This window comes from Ursus americanus, chromosome 3, assembly GCF_024610735.1.
Source record: "Ursus americanus isolate L20-20 chromosome 3, mUrsAme1.1.p, whole genome shotgun sequence".
NCBI classification, from domain to species: Eukaryota; Metazoa; Chordata; class Mammalia; order Carnivora; family Ursidae; genus Ursus; species Ursus americanus.
The window spans coordinates 97,283,019-97,296,453 of record NC_142129.1 but is presented as its reverse complement, the minus strand read 5'-3'; the positions used below and the strand labels follow the sequence as shown (position 1 = coordinate 97,296,453).

At 32.8% G+C, this 13,435-nt stretch overlaps 1 protein-coding gene across 4 annotated transcripts in view; it reads left to right on the top strand.

Annotated features, from left to right (window-relative positions):
• Positions 1-13,435, top strand: part of ZPBP (zona pellucida binding protein) — a 119,263-nt gene that overhangs the window by 43,394 nt on the left and 62,434 nt on the right. For all 4 annotated transcript variants that reach the window (XR_015724079.1, XM_087861236.1, XM_045788498.2 and 1 more), the window contains one exon: positions 9,361-9,437. Coding sequence is in view for 3 of the 4 variants with exons in the window: in XM_087861236.1 (XP_087717362.1) it covers positions 9,361-9,437 (77 nt within the window). In the remaining variant the exon portion in view is untranslated. The remainder of the gene's footprint in view (positions 1-9,360; positions 9,438-13,435) is intronic.

Genomic DNA, 13,435 nt, shown 5'->3' with positions numbered 1-13,435 from the left:
ACACCCAAACAAATAATCCAAAATAATCCAACCCAGAAAATGGGCAGAAGCCATGAAAAGACATTTTTCCAAAGAAGACATCTGCTTTAATTTTTATTATTTCGTTTCTTCTAATCTTTGGGATAAGTTGTTTTCTTTCTTTTTCTTTCTTTCTTTCTTTCTTTCTTTCTTTCTTTCTTTCTTTCTTTCTCCTTGAAGAGTAATCTTAAATTGTTTATTGATCTTTTTTGTATACTCCTTTGTTTTCTTCTAAGAATTTTGAAGATTTACCTATGCATTTAGGTCAAAGATTGATTTTGAGGTAATTTTTTTTATATACTGTGAAATATGGATCCAGTCTTCACTGAAGTGTGGGTGTTCTGTGGTCCCAGCAGCATTTTTTGGAGACTGTGAATTGTGATGGTACCCTTGTTGAAAGTCAGCTAGCCATAGATATATGGATTTATTTCTGGACTCTTCTATTTCATTTTTCTGTATGCCTGTCCTTATACCAGTACCACACTGTTTGATCATACGGTTTTGATAATAGCTTTGTAAAGTGAGATTCGAAATTTGAAAATGAGAGTCTTTCAGTTTTGTTCTTCTTTCAGCATTGCTTTGCCTATTTGAAGTCAGTTGCAATTCCATGGTTTTTAGCATCTGGTTTTCCATTTCTGCCAGATAGTATTAACACCTTAACAATATTAAGTCGTCTAATCTGTGAACATGGGTACATTTCCATTCATTTATGTCTTCTTTATTTTCTCAGCAGTGCTCTGTTATTTTCATGGTATAAATAATTCACCTCTTTGGTTAAGTTAATTCCTAGGTGGTTTTTTTTTTTTTTTGATGCTATCTTAAGTGAAATTATTTTCATATTTTCCTTTTCATGCTGTTGGTTATAGTATATAGAAATGCAGCTGTCTTTGTATCTGGCAAGTTTGCTGAATTTGTTTATACAGTTTTATTTGTGGAATCTTTACTCCTACATATAATGTTACATCATCTGTGAACCAAAATAATTTTACTTCTTTTCCAGTTGGATACTTTTTATTTCTTTTTCTTGCCTTACTGCTACTGCACTGGCTAGAACTTCCAGTACTTTGTTGAAGAGAAATGGCAAAGGTGTACATCCTTGTTTTGTTCCTGGTCTTGGAGGAAAAGCTTTTAGTCTTTCACCACTGAATGTGATATTGGCTATTGATGATATATATGTGTGTGTCTTTCATTATATGGTGGGATTTTCCTCCTATTTTTGCACTGTTGAGTGTCTTTCTCCATGAAAGGGTGTTGAATTTTGTAAAATGACTTCTCTGCATCAAATGAGATGGTCATGTGGGTTTTTTGGTCCCTTCATTCTGTTAATGTGGTGTCTTACAATGATTGATTTTTTGTATGTTGATCTATCCTTGCATTCTGGTAATAAATCCCACTTAATCATGGCTTATTATCCTGTTAATATGCTCCTGAATTCAGTTTGTTAGTATTTTGTTGAGTTTTGCATCAGTGTTTATTAGTGATATGATCTATAATTTTGTTTTCTTAAAGTATCTTTGTCTTTTTTGTGTGTGCTTTAACAGTTCTGTTCCCACCCTTTTCCATTGCTGGTGTCATAAAATTGTGACTTTATAAATTGCCCACAAATATAAACTAATAATTATTTTAAATGAATTTACTCTCTCAAATTATGCAGAAAGTAAAGTGTGAAGTTACAAACCAAAGTTACAGTAATACGAACTTTTAGACTAATTGTTTTTAAATAGCTTCTTAAATCATGTAAACATTGCTGTTAGAATCCAATCTTACAATAATAGTAGCTTTTAGCATTACTCATATATTTACCTTTATCAAGGTCTTTATTCATAGGGCTTCAAGTTACTCTCTTGTGTCCTTCCCTTTCACCCTGCAGGACTCCTTTGAGCATTTCTTGCAGGGCAGGTCTAGTGGTAACAAACTCCCTTAGCTTTTGTTTATCAAGGAATGTCTTAATTCTTCCCTTACTCCTGAAAGACCATTTTGCATGTTATTGGAGTCTTGGTTGATACTTAAAAACAAACAAACAAACAAACAAAAAAAACTTTTAGCACATTGAATATATCAGCCTATGACATCTGGCCTCTAAAATTTTTGATGCAAAATCAGCTCATAATCTTATTGAGGATCCTTTGTATGTGACAGGTTACTTCTCTCTTCCTACTTTCATGATTCTTTGTCTTTCAGAAGCTTCATTTTAATGTGTCTTTCTGTGAGTCTCTTTGAGTTCACCTTACTTGGTATTTGTTGAGCTTCTTAGATGTTTATAATCATGATTTCATTAAATTTGAGAAGTTTTCAGCCACTATTTATTAAAATGATTGCTCTGATACATTCTCTCTTTCCTTCTGGGACTCCCATACTGTATATTGTGGTCCATTTGATGATGTTCAGAAATTTTCTTAGGTTCTGCTCACATTTCCTCAGTCTTTTTCTTTTCCTCAGATTTGATAATTTCTAATGTTCTGTTTTCAAGCGGGCTGATTGTTCTTTCTGCCTGATCACATCTGCCTTCAGATCACTCTAGTGACTTTTTCACTTCAGTTCTACTTGTCAGCTCCAGAGTTTCTTTTTATGTTTCTTGTCTCTTTATTAATATTTCCATTTGTTCATACATAATCTTCACTTTATCTACATCTCTAATTCTATTCCCATCTTTCAGGGGGTTGTTTTAAAGTCTTAGTCCAGTAAACTTGATAGCAGGTGTTTTTCAGGGATAGTTTCTATTGATTTGCTTTTTTCCCTTGAATGGACCATACTGTTTCTTTATATGTCTTAAGATTTGTTGAACACTGGGCACTTGAATCTAATAGTGTAAGTGTAGAATTCTTCTCCTTTTCCAGGGTTTGTTTATTTTGTTGTTGTTTTGTTTATTTTTTTAAATCAGTGGCTCTTTCTGTGCCAACGGTCCATGTGAGGTGTAAACTTAAGTTCTCTCAGGTATTATCTTTTACCTTTCTTGTGCATATATGGTCACTTCCTAATTTTTCCCATATATGTTGCTTTTGAATATCCTACTGTTTAATGCCTGGCTACCCAAAAAGGAAAAAGAGAAAAATAAGGTGAAAAGGGGCACAGGCCCTTTCTGGTCTCCTGTGAGTCATCTCAACTTGTGTGAGAGGGGCTTGTGGCACAGAAGGAAGTGCAGCAATAATGGCCGCCTGCCTCTTACCTGCATCTTTGTGAAAGAAGATGCAGTGAGCAAATCAAGCACACATCTGATATTTGGAGGTCAGGATTGTGGTTCCCCCCTCCCCATCCTGGCTCCCACAAGCTGTGTACAAACTAATTCAAAAATACAAACACAGCTGCTGGCCATGGTTCTTGGGATGTTGGATGGGGAGCCACTACTGCGCTAAGAGCCAAAATTGACTGAAATTAACAACAATTTGCTGTCCAAGCCTTCTTTTGGAAATTGCCATAATTCCATAGACTCCCGAATTCCAAAACAGTTACATGGCACAGATTCTTCCACTGAAATTGTTGTGTATGAGGGGAGACTTCTGCGCTGCCATCTTCTCAGAATCCTCCCCGATGTAAACCTTATCCTTCCTCTCTATTAGTAAGAATTTTTTTTCTCCCTCTTCTTTCTTTCAACATTTTCTTTTTGTTTGATTTTCTATAGTTTGAATATGGTAAACCCCTGTGAAGATTTTTCAGTATTTATTCTGCATGTTGTCTGTCAGTTTCCTGGATTTCTGCTTTTGTCTGTCATTAACTGGAAAATTCTCATCCACTATTGCTAAAAAGATTCTTTTCATTTCATTCATTCTTTTTCTTCTGGGTTCCTTTTGTATGTACATTGTAACTTTTGTTAATGTTCAACAGTTCTTGGAAATTCTTTTCTGTTTGTTTTTTTCCCGTCATTTTATCACTTTACTTTTTAGAGTCAGAAGTGACCACTGACATATTTCAGTCTCCAGTCCAGTCTGATTCTTTTCTCAGCCACATTGAATCTCCTGATGAGCTCATGGAAGCCATTTATTTCTTTTATGGTGTTTTTGATTCTAGCATTTCCTTTTGATTCTTTCTTAGAGTTTTAATTTCTCTCCTTATATTGCCCATCTGTTCTTGCATGTTGTCTACCTTTTCCATTAGAGCCCTTTGCATATTGTCATAGGTATTTTAAATTTCCAGTCTGATAATGTCAATGTCTCTGCCATTTGTAAGTATGATTGTAATGCTTGTTGTGTTTCTTTTTTTTTTTTTAAGATTTTATTTGTTTTGAGAGAGGGTGTGAGTGGAGGGGGGAGGGGCAGAGGTTAAGAAGGAGAGAGAGAATTTCAATCAGAACCTGTTATACAGGGCTCGATCTCATGACCCGGAGATCATGACCTGAGCTGAAATCAAAAGTTAGATGGTCAGCTGACACCTGGCTTGCTGTGTTTCTTGAAACTTTTTTTGCCTTTTAGTATTTCTTGCAAGTTTTTATTGAAAACTGGGCATGATGTGCCTTATAGTAAGAACTGAATTAGGTATGTTTTATTATAATATTATTTGTTTCTCTGTTTAGGATTTGGGCTCTATTTACTCTTCAAGAGAAGTATAGGTTGCAGGGGCTAAAAATTTCCATGATACTCTCATTTTTGTTTCTTTTATTGTCTTTGAGTTTCCCTAAAGTTTTCTCCTTAAATAAGGTATGAGATTTAAAATCCTTATGTTGTAATCTCTTGGTTTATAAGATACCCTGTTGATGTGGTGGTAATTTGTGAGGATAAAAAAATTATCCTATTGCCTCACAACCAGATCTCAGGATTTTAGACAGTTTAGACCTTTGGTCTGAAACCTTCAGCAGTGTTTTTCCTTCTCTTTCCTGGTTTGTGCAGGAAGCCTACAGGTAGTTGGAGTTGGATATCTCCAGTTTGCAACATCATTTAGACGCTGGTAAACCTCAAGGTGCTTAAGCTGTGGTAAAATATTTCTCTTTAGGGCAAACTTTCATTGAAGACAAGTGACTGTTCTTGGTGCATTTCAAAATGTTTATTTCGTTCTTTCTCATGCTAGAAGTACAAGGGGTTTTGTTTTCAGTCCCCTCCCTGAGAACCTCTTGGGACTGATGGAGGCAAAACTCATGAAAGTGTGGAGGTCCCTATGAGCTGGAATTTTTTAATACTTGAACTTTCTCACTGTGAGCCTTCAACAGATTCTAAGTTGCAGTTTTTTCCTACTGGTACTAGCTTCCCTTGGCAAGCTCTCGCTGTGGGACTTCTGCCCTAGGAAGCAGTAAGTCTCCTATCTACCTTTTTTTCTCTGCAGTTGTGTGGCCAGCAGTTTTCCTTGAGACCTCAGTTATCTGATGAATCAAAGAAGAGTTTGTGAGTCTCAGTATGTTTACCTCTTTTCTTGTGAGGACAGGAGTGACAGCATCCTAGTGCCTTTCATGTTGGACTATAAACCAGAAGTTCTCTTTTATCTTTTTTATTTCTTAATGCTTCTGTTACTGATTTTTCTTATGTGTAATTGACTATAAAATAGGATTTTTGATTTTATTTTCTTTCCTTTTCTGAATATATTCCAGTTATTTTCTTAGCAGCTTTCCTGAGTTTTACAGTTAATAACTTGAATATGTAACTGTATAGTTTGAATGAGTACTGGCCTAGTTTGAGCAGTGTACCAAAACTCTGCTCCAGTATAGTTTGTTCCTTCCTCCGATGTTCTCAGTAATTGCATTATTATACATTGTTTATCACTAATATGGATTTATAATTATGTTATTTCTTTTTAATCATATACTTGAAAAAAGTGGAGTTAAAAGAATAAAAATACAAATATATTATTGCCTTATATCTGTGGAGATGAGTTTACCCCTGCTCTTTATTTCTTTGCATAGCATTGAATTACTATCTGTCATCCTGTTACTAGCTGATGTTGCAAACATTGTGTTTGGAATATTTTACTTTCTTCTTCATTTCTGAAGGATACTTTTCCAGATAGAGGATTCCTGCTTGAAAGCTTTTTCCTTTTAATACTTTAAATATGTTATCTCACTGCTTTCTGACCTCCATGGGTTTTTTTTTTTTAACAAGAAATCTGGTATTAATCTTTTTATGAACTTGTAGTAAGTGTCAAGTTCCTTTTTTTCTTCTCGCTCTCTTTCTGCTTTCAAGATAATTTCTTTGACTTTATTTTTGACAGATTGGTTATAATGTGTTTCACTGTTGAATTCCTTGCCTTTATTCTACTTGAATTCCATTGATGTTTTTGGATATGTAGATATATGTCTTTTATCAAATTGGGACATTACTGGCATTAATTTTTCAAATGTTCTTTTAGTTCCTTCCTTTTTTTTTCTCACCTATGACCCCCATTATACATATGTTGCTACACTTGATGTGTCACAGATCTCTTTAGGCTTTCATTTCTTCTCCTGCTTTTTCTCTCTGCTTCTCTAACTTGATAATTTCAGGTTACCTGTCCTCAAGTTCACTTATTTTTTCACAAGATCAAATTTGTAATTGGAAGCCTGCAGTGAGTTCTTCCTTTTCATTGTTATAACTGTCCATTCCAGAATTTCTTTTTCATTTCCTTTCTTTCACTTTATTAATATGTTCTGTTTGTTGAGAATCATTTTCCTCTTTGTTGTTGTTCTGTGTTCATTATTTCCTTTGGTTTTATGAGTATATTTAATACAGTAGATATAGAGTCTTTGTCTAGTAAATCCAGTTTCTGTGCTTTCTCAGGGATAGTTTGGTGTTTGTTTTATTTTGTTTTTTGTTTTGTTTTTGTTTTTGTTTTGGCTGTTTGGTTCATACTCTCTTCTTCACAGTCTTCATAGTTTTTTTTTTTTTTTGAAAACTACATTTTTAATATTCTGTCAGGTAGTAATCATGAAGGCAGATTTCTCCACCTCTTTTGTGTTTGTTTTTGTTGCTCTTGTGGGTTGTAGTTGTTTGTTTAGTGACTTATCGAAACTACCTTTGTAAAGACTATATTCTTTGTTGTATGTGATCTCTCATGTCTCATGTCCTTAGCTTGATGTTAGCTAGTATTCTGATAAAAGATTCTTTAAGTGTTGTGCATAAGTCAACTTCTGTCGACTCAGCATTTTCTTAATTGGTGTAAAAATTAGGTATTTTCCAAAGTTTCAACAAATTTGATTCTGACTGTTTTGGGCCATTTTTGTCAGCATTTCCGTGGTAGAATGTGGCTTGAAGTATACTACTTCACCATTTTACAGATGTCATTTCTGTCTTTTTCATTTTTAAATTTTGTAGAAAGTTTCATATAAAAAGACAGAAAAGGGTACATAATTTCATATAGGATGAGCTTGGCCATCTAGCCTAAGTAAAGCAGGTATATCAAAGGAGGCAGGGGTTCAAAAGAAATTGTGCTCTCTCAGATCCAGAGAGCTAATTGAGTGAACTGATCCAGACAGCAGAAGTGTTGTGTGATTTACCTAACACGGTGGGGGAAGAGAGGCATACTGCCTGTTGGCTCTTATTACCTTTAGTACTGGATTATAATTTAAACATTCTAAATGTTAATGACTTTATTAATCACTGTCTATACTGATTCTAAAGACTGGATAATTTCTGTGGATTCTGTGTTATTTCCAACAATTTTACTTTAGTTTAATGTACAGTAGATTTTTTTTAAAAGCTTTTATTTATTCATTTGAGAGAGAGAGCGTGCACATGAACAGGGTGAGGAGCAGCAGGAGAAGCAGACTCCCCACCAAGCAGGGAGCCCAGTCATGACCAGAACTGAAGGCACACGCTTAACCAACTGAGCCACCCACACGCCCCAATACATAGTAGATTTTGGTGGATTTTTCAATTTGCCTTAAACTTTTATACAGATTCAAATTAAAAATAAAATTGCGTGTCTTCATGATGATCTGATCTCATAATCATATTATGTTAAATTGTTAGACTGTGGTCTGCCATCTTCTGAATTGCTTCATAATGAACAGTGGTTTCAAAAGCTTTACCTTAGGTAAATAATATTTTAAATATTTGGCTACATTTTTAAAATGCTTTCTTTAACTTCGTTGTATATGTTTGATACATAAGTCTAGTGATTTTACATTTCCTAGGTCTAGTTTTATGATGGTCTCATTTTAAAAGGATTTAAAAAATAGTCCATTAAAAAAAAAAAAAACTTTTTTTCCGAATCTACAGCCCTTCTTGAAGGTCTGCTTCAGCTTAACATCTGTCCTGTTTGATTTTACAAAATCACTCTGATGTACTATACTGTATTCTTTGTGATACTTTATAATTCTTTATGATATCAGTTCAGAGGGCAACAGGGAAATTTCATGATGTGTACTGGTTTGAGGAGATATCAAAAAAGAATGTTGAAATAATGAAGATTTCCCATTATTCCACAAGTGTATTCTGTATTATTAATACTTTTATGGTCAGTTTTATTATCTTCATATCAGTGCTTATCTACCCAACATATTTTACATAACATATTGGGCAAATGTTGATAATATGAGCAAGGATCTGTCTTCTCATATAGAGAATTTGGGGAAAGTAAAATAGTCACAATTGCTTGTGGTTATAGAGAGCTTAGGTTGTTAAGATTGACATATTTATATTTTGAATCGTATTTTCACAGCTAAAAAGATGAAAAAAATCATAATATTTAGCCTCTTGTTTTTCAGAGTAGAGACTGGGTCTCAAGGAGATATTAAATAATATGCTTGTGTTTATTAGTGCTAGACCTGGGATAGAAATCAGATTTCTTTTTATATATTTTGATAAATAGTGGGAAGTAACTGAAGATTTTAGAACTGTGGTAATTAACTTAATGAAATAATTTAGAAAGATTATTTAATGGAAATCCTTAAGTCATCTTTTTCTTATTCCTTCTTTGATTTTTATGTCTTCACAAGTTTTTATGTCTTCCATGTTGTACAGTTAAATGGTATATAGTTATTCCTAGTAGCCTCTTTAATGATCCCTTAAGTTTCCTTGTTATTGGTTGTATTACAGTTTTTTTATTTATAATATTGTTGGTTTGGGGTTGTAAATTTTGTTTACTTTTCAAAGAAGCAACTCAGTTTGGTGAAGATTTTCTATGATTTTTCTGTTCTCTATTTTATGTATTTCTGCTCTGATCTTTCTTCTTTTCATCGTTATCATCACCAGGCATTGTTATTGTTACTATCATTATTATTAATTCTTAGGGTCACTGTATTAGTGAGGTTTTCCTGATTTACATAAAACTAATCTTTGACTTAGATTTGTAGCTGTGAATAGTGTAGTTTAACATTAGGAAACTGCTTAATTATTAGTGGAAGAGAAATATTATATTTCAAAATATGTTCTATATTTCAAAACCCAATTTTAATATTGTGATACAGACTTTGGGCCCTTGATAAAATATAATGTATTTTCTCAGTTTCATCTCTAGACACTGAAAAAGGACCTAAGCCATGTGCAGACCATAATTGTGAATCCTCCAAAAGACTGTCTAAGGTATGTTATGTGAGGCCAGAGAAATTAAAAAAAAAATGAAAATGCTCAGTGTGTGAGTAAGCATCTTAGCTATTTATTGAACACATCAAATCCACCCACCACATTTAGGAAATTCAACAGTAAAAATAAAACCTCATCAAAGAAATATAATTGATATTTTTATGAAATGCTTTATAATTAGCATCTTGTAACTGTGTTAAGAAAGATGATGTTTCTGTTTCTTTGGCCTTATTTCCTGTTCCATGTTAATTTATAATTATTAAGTAGAATTCTCTCAGTGTTACTGTTTTCTAACCTAAAATGATAAATTTAATCTATCATGTTTGTTAACCATTTTCATATTGCACTAAAACCAGCATCCTGTGTCTATGCTTAAGGCAGAAATTAGATTGACCCTCCCAGCAGAAATCTAATTTAGTTTTCTCTTTCCTGTTATACTTTACATACTGTACACATTCAGTAACTTGCGGCTGTGTTGTGTCCCATCTCTGGTTACTCCTCAGTGATCAGAAGCACTTTGTAAAAAAATGTTTTTTAAATACTTGGCAATTTAAGATTACTTACATATTATTAATGGTCAAAATGTCCTTATAAAGGTATAGGTATTGCATATGGTCCACATCCATTACTTTTGCCCAGTGAAACTGACAGGGGAATGATTTCTTAATTTGTGCCCAGTAAGCCTCCAGAGATATAGCCACATCATCAATCTGTATGTTATCAGATATTTCCATTTAAAAATGTTCCTTAGGGGTTACCTTTCATCTCTGGGATAGACTGTTTTTTGTTTTTTGATTTTTTTTACTTTACTTTGGAAAGAGGAGCTATGTTCTGGGACACCAGGAACAGAGCAGTCAGTCTTATTTTTCTATTCCTATTTCTTAATCCATGGGTATTGTGCTAATCATTCTTTAATTAATGGCACATCTTTTAGACTTTTACCAATCTTCCAACTTTTGAATAGTTATAGTCCTTCAGCTGGTGTAATTTCTTTGGTGATGTGGGAATGTGTGTTCAAGCAGAGGAATTAGGGGTAGGGAAGGAAACAGAGACGTTTCATTATTTTCCTTCAAGATGATCTCATGCTGGTATCCATTTGTAGTTTCCTTATGTCATTTAACATTGAGAATCAATTTTATTTGTACTTCTTATATAGAAACAGAAAAAAATCAAATTCTGCATTCTATGAAACTTGTAATAACAAAGGTCTGCAATTTTATTAATTCCTTTAGAATGTTATGTGACTATATTAGATTGCTCAATGAACATTATGCCGTATGATTTTTCCTGTCATTGGGATACCTTTTTTTTTTTTTTTTTTTTTTTTGCTGTACATCTGTCTGTCTCCCTTTTTCTCTTCTACTCTCCTTCCTGTTTCCCTTCTTTCTTTTCTGGGCATAAAATGGTCTCTTTTTGCCTATTATGTTAAAATAAAGATGGTGTTTTTCTGGTTGATGGTAGTACAATAGCAGTATAATAGTTACCATAATAATAAAAAGAATTCAAAATCTCCAGACCAGAGTATTTTCACAGAAGCATTCTGGGGACTTTAATTTACAAATCTGAAATATTATTTAGTATTATCTGCTTTATTGTTCATTTCATTCAGTTTTCAACTTTTGGGCCTTTTCATTTATTCTTATTACTAAATACACTTTGAATTTAGCAAGGTCTAAGTAATGTGAAATGTTCCCCTGACAATGGGAAATTCAGACTTATTTTGACATATTTGTCCCACTGGAGATATATCTAACTCTTTGAAGATTTGATCCAAATATGTTCTATTTCTTCTTAGATGCACTGTGTTTTTCCACTCTTCTCTTCTAGTGATGTATTTGTCAATCCTTATGCCTGTGCCACACTTTGTTCATGCCTGTACCTTTACAGCAAATCTAATATAAGTATTTTATTTTGGTTCCTTTTCAAGATTGTTCTAGATGTTCTAGGTCCTTTTTATTTCCAGAAATTTTTTTAAGTTACTATGTCAGATTTCTAAAAACAAACAAAAAATACCCTGGATTCTGATAGGAGTCACCATGTATCTAGGTCAAATGGTGAGAAGTGATATTTTGATAATATTAAGTTTTCCAATACATAAACATGTTAGTTCTCCCCACTTATTTAGGTTTAAAAAATCACCTTTTAATTTTTTTTGGCAGTTTTTAGTTTGAAGGTCTTGCACATTTTCTGCTCAATTTGTTCCTAAGTATTTTGTGTTTTTGTTTTGTTTTGTTTTGTTTTGTTTTTTAGTGCTGTCTTAAATGGAATATTTAAAAAATTCATTGGTCAGTTGTTTCAGTTTTCAATAGATGTTTGCATGTTGCGTATTTGCATATAGTATTTATAGCCACTTGTTAAATTCATTTCTTACAGTACTAGCTTTAAAGATTACTTGGGATTTTCTATATAAACCATCATATCATATGCAAATAAGAGACAGTGTTTCCTTTTTTTCTGATTTTTATGCCTTTTATTTCTTTCCTGATCCTGTTTGAATCTACAGTATGGTATTACATAGATGTGGTGAGAATAGATATCCTTTTCTTGTTCCTGATCTTAGGGAGGAAGCTAAAATTTAGGCTTTCACTATTAAATATGCTGTTAGCTCCAAATTTTCATAGATACCTTTTACCAGATCAAGTATGTTCCCTTCTGTTCCTAGTTTCCTGAGAGGTTATGCTATGGGTGTTTGTTCATTTGTGTCAAATACTAATTCTGCCTTTATTGAAAAACCCACATATGTCTTCATTATAAATTTAGCAGAAAATATGCAAGACCTTTAAACTAAAAGCTATAGTTTGTTCTTTTATCCTTATGAAATGTCCCCTGTAATTCTTGCTCTCAAATTTTATCTAAAATTAATGTTATTAATTCGGTCTTCTTATGCTTACTGTTTGCAAGGGTATATGTTTCTAACCACTTAATTTCAGTTATCTTTCTTTATATTTAAAATGCATGTTTCTTGTAGACAGCATATAATTGAGCCCTTTCTTATCTCAATAAAAAAAAATCTTTAATTGGAGCATTTATTCCAGTAAAATTTAATGTAATTATTGATACAGTTGGAATTGTGTCTACTATTTTACTATTATTGTGTCTACTATTTTACTATTATTGCCTAAATTCCCCCTTTTTCATCCTTTGAGTGTATTTTTAGAGTTTCATTTTATCTGTCTACCTATTTATTTATTTATATTGAAATAAAATTGACATATAGCGCAGTATTGACATATAACATTGCATTAGTTTTAGATATACAACATAATGATTTGATATATGTATATATTGCAGTGTTACTACCACACTGAGTTAACATCTGTAAACACAAAGAGTTGCATATTTTGTGTGTGCGATGAGAATTTTTTTTTTGTTTGAGTGGTTGCTCTAAAAATTGTGATGTACATCTTTTGTCATTTCACAGTTCACTTAAAATTTGTATTTTGTCATTTTCTGCTAAATATAGAAGTGTTGCCATTTTATATCTTCATTTAAACCACCCTCATCTTTTATGCACTATCATTCTATCCACCTGTATTATAATATATAAAAATACTTCTGAAGGCATTTGCTGTAAATATCTTTTAAAGATATTTAAATAACAAATAGTCTTTTATGTGTATAGTACCATTTTCTGTGTTCTTCCTTCTGAGAATCAAAGTTTTTATCTGATATTATTTCTCTTTAGTCTGAAAAATCTTCTGTTGCATTTGTCGTTGTTATGATCTGCTGACAAAGGATCCTTTCAGTTTTCTTTTACCTACACATTCTATTTGTTTTGTTTTTTTTTATTTATGAAGTATATTTCATTGGTTAGAAAATTTTGGTCTGGTAGGCTACTTTTTCAGCATTGTAAGTTATTTTTTTCCCACTCTCTTCTTGCTTCTGTTGCTTCTGATAAGAATTCCATTATTTACAAGTTTTTTTTAAAGACTTATTTATTTATTTTAGAGAGAAAGAGCAGGGGATGGAGGGGAGAGCAGAGGGAGAGGGAGAGAGAA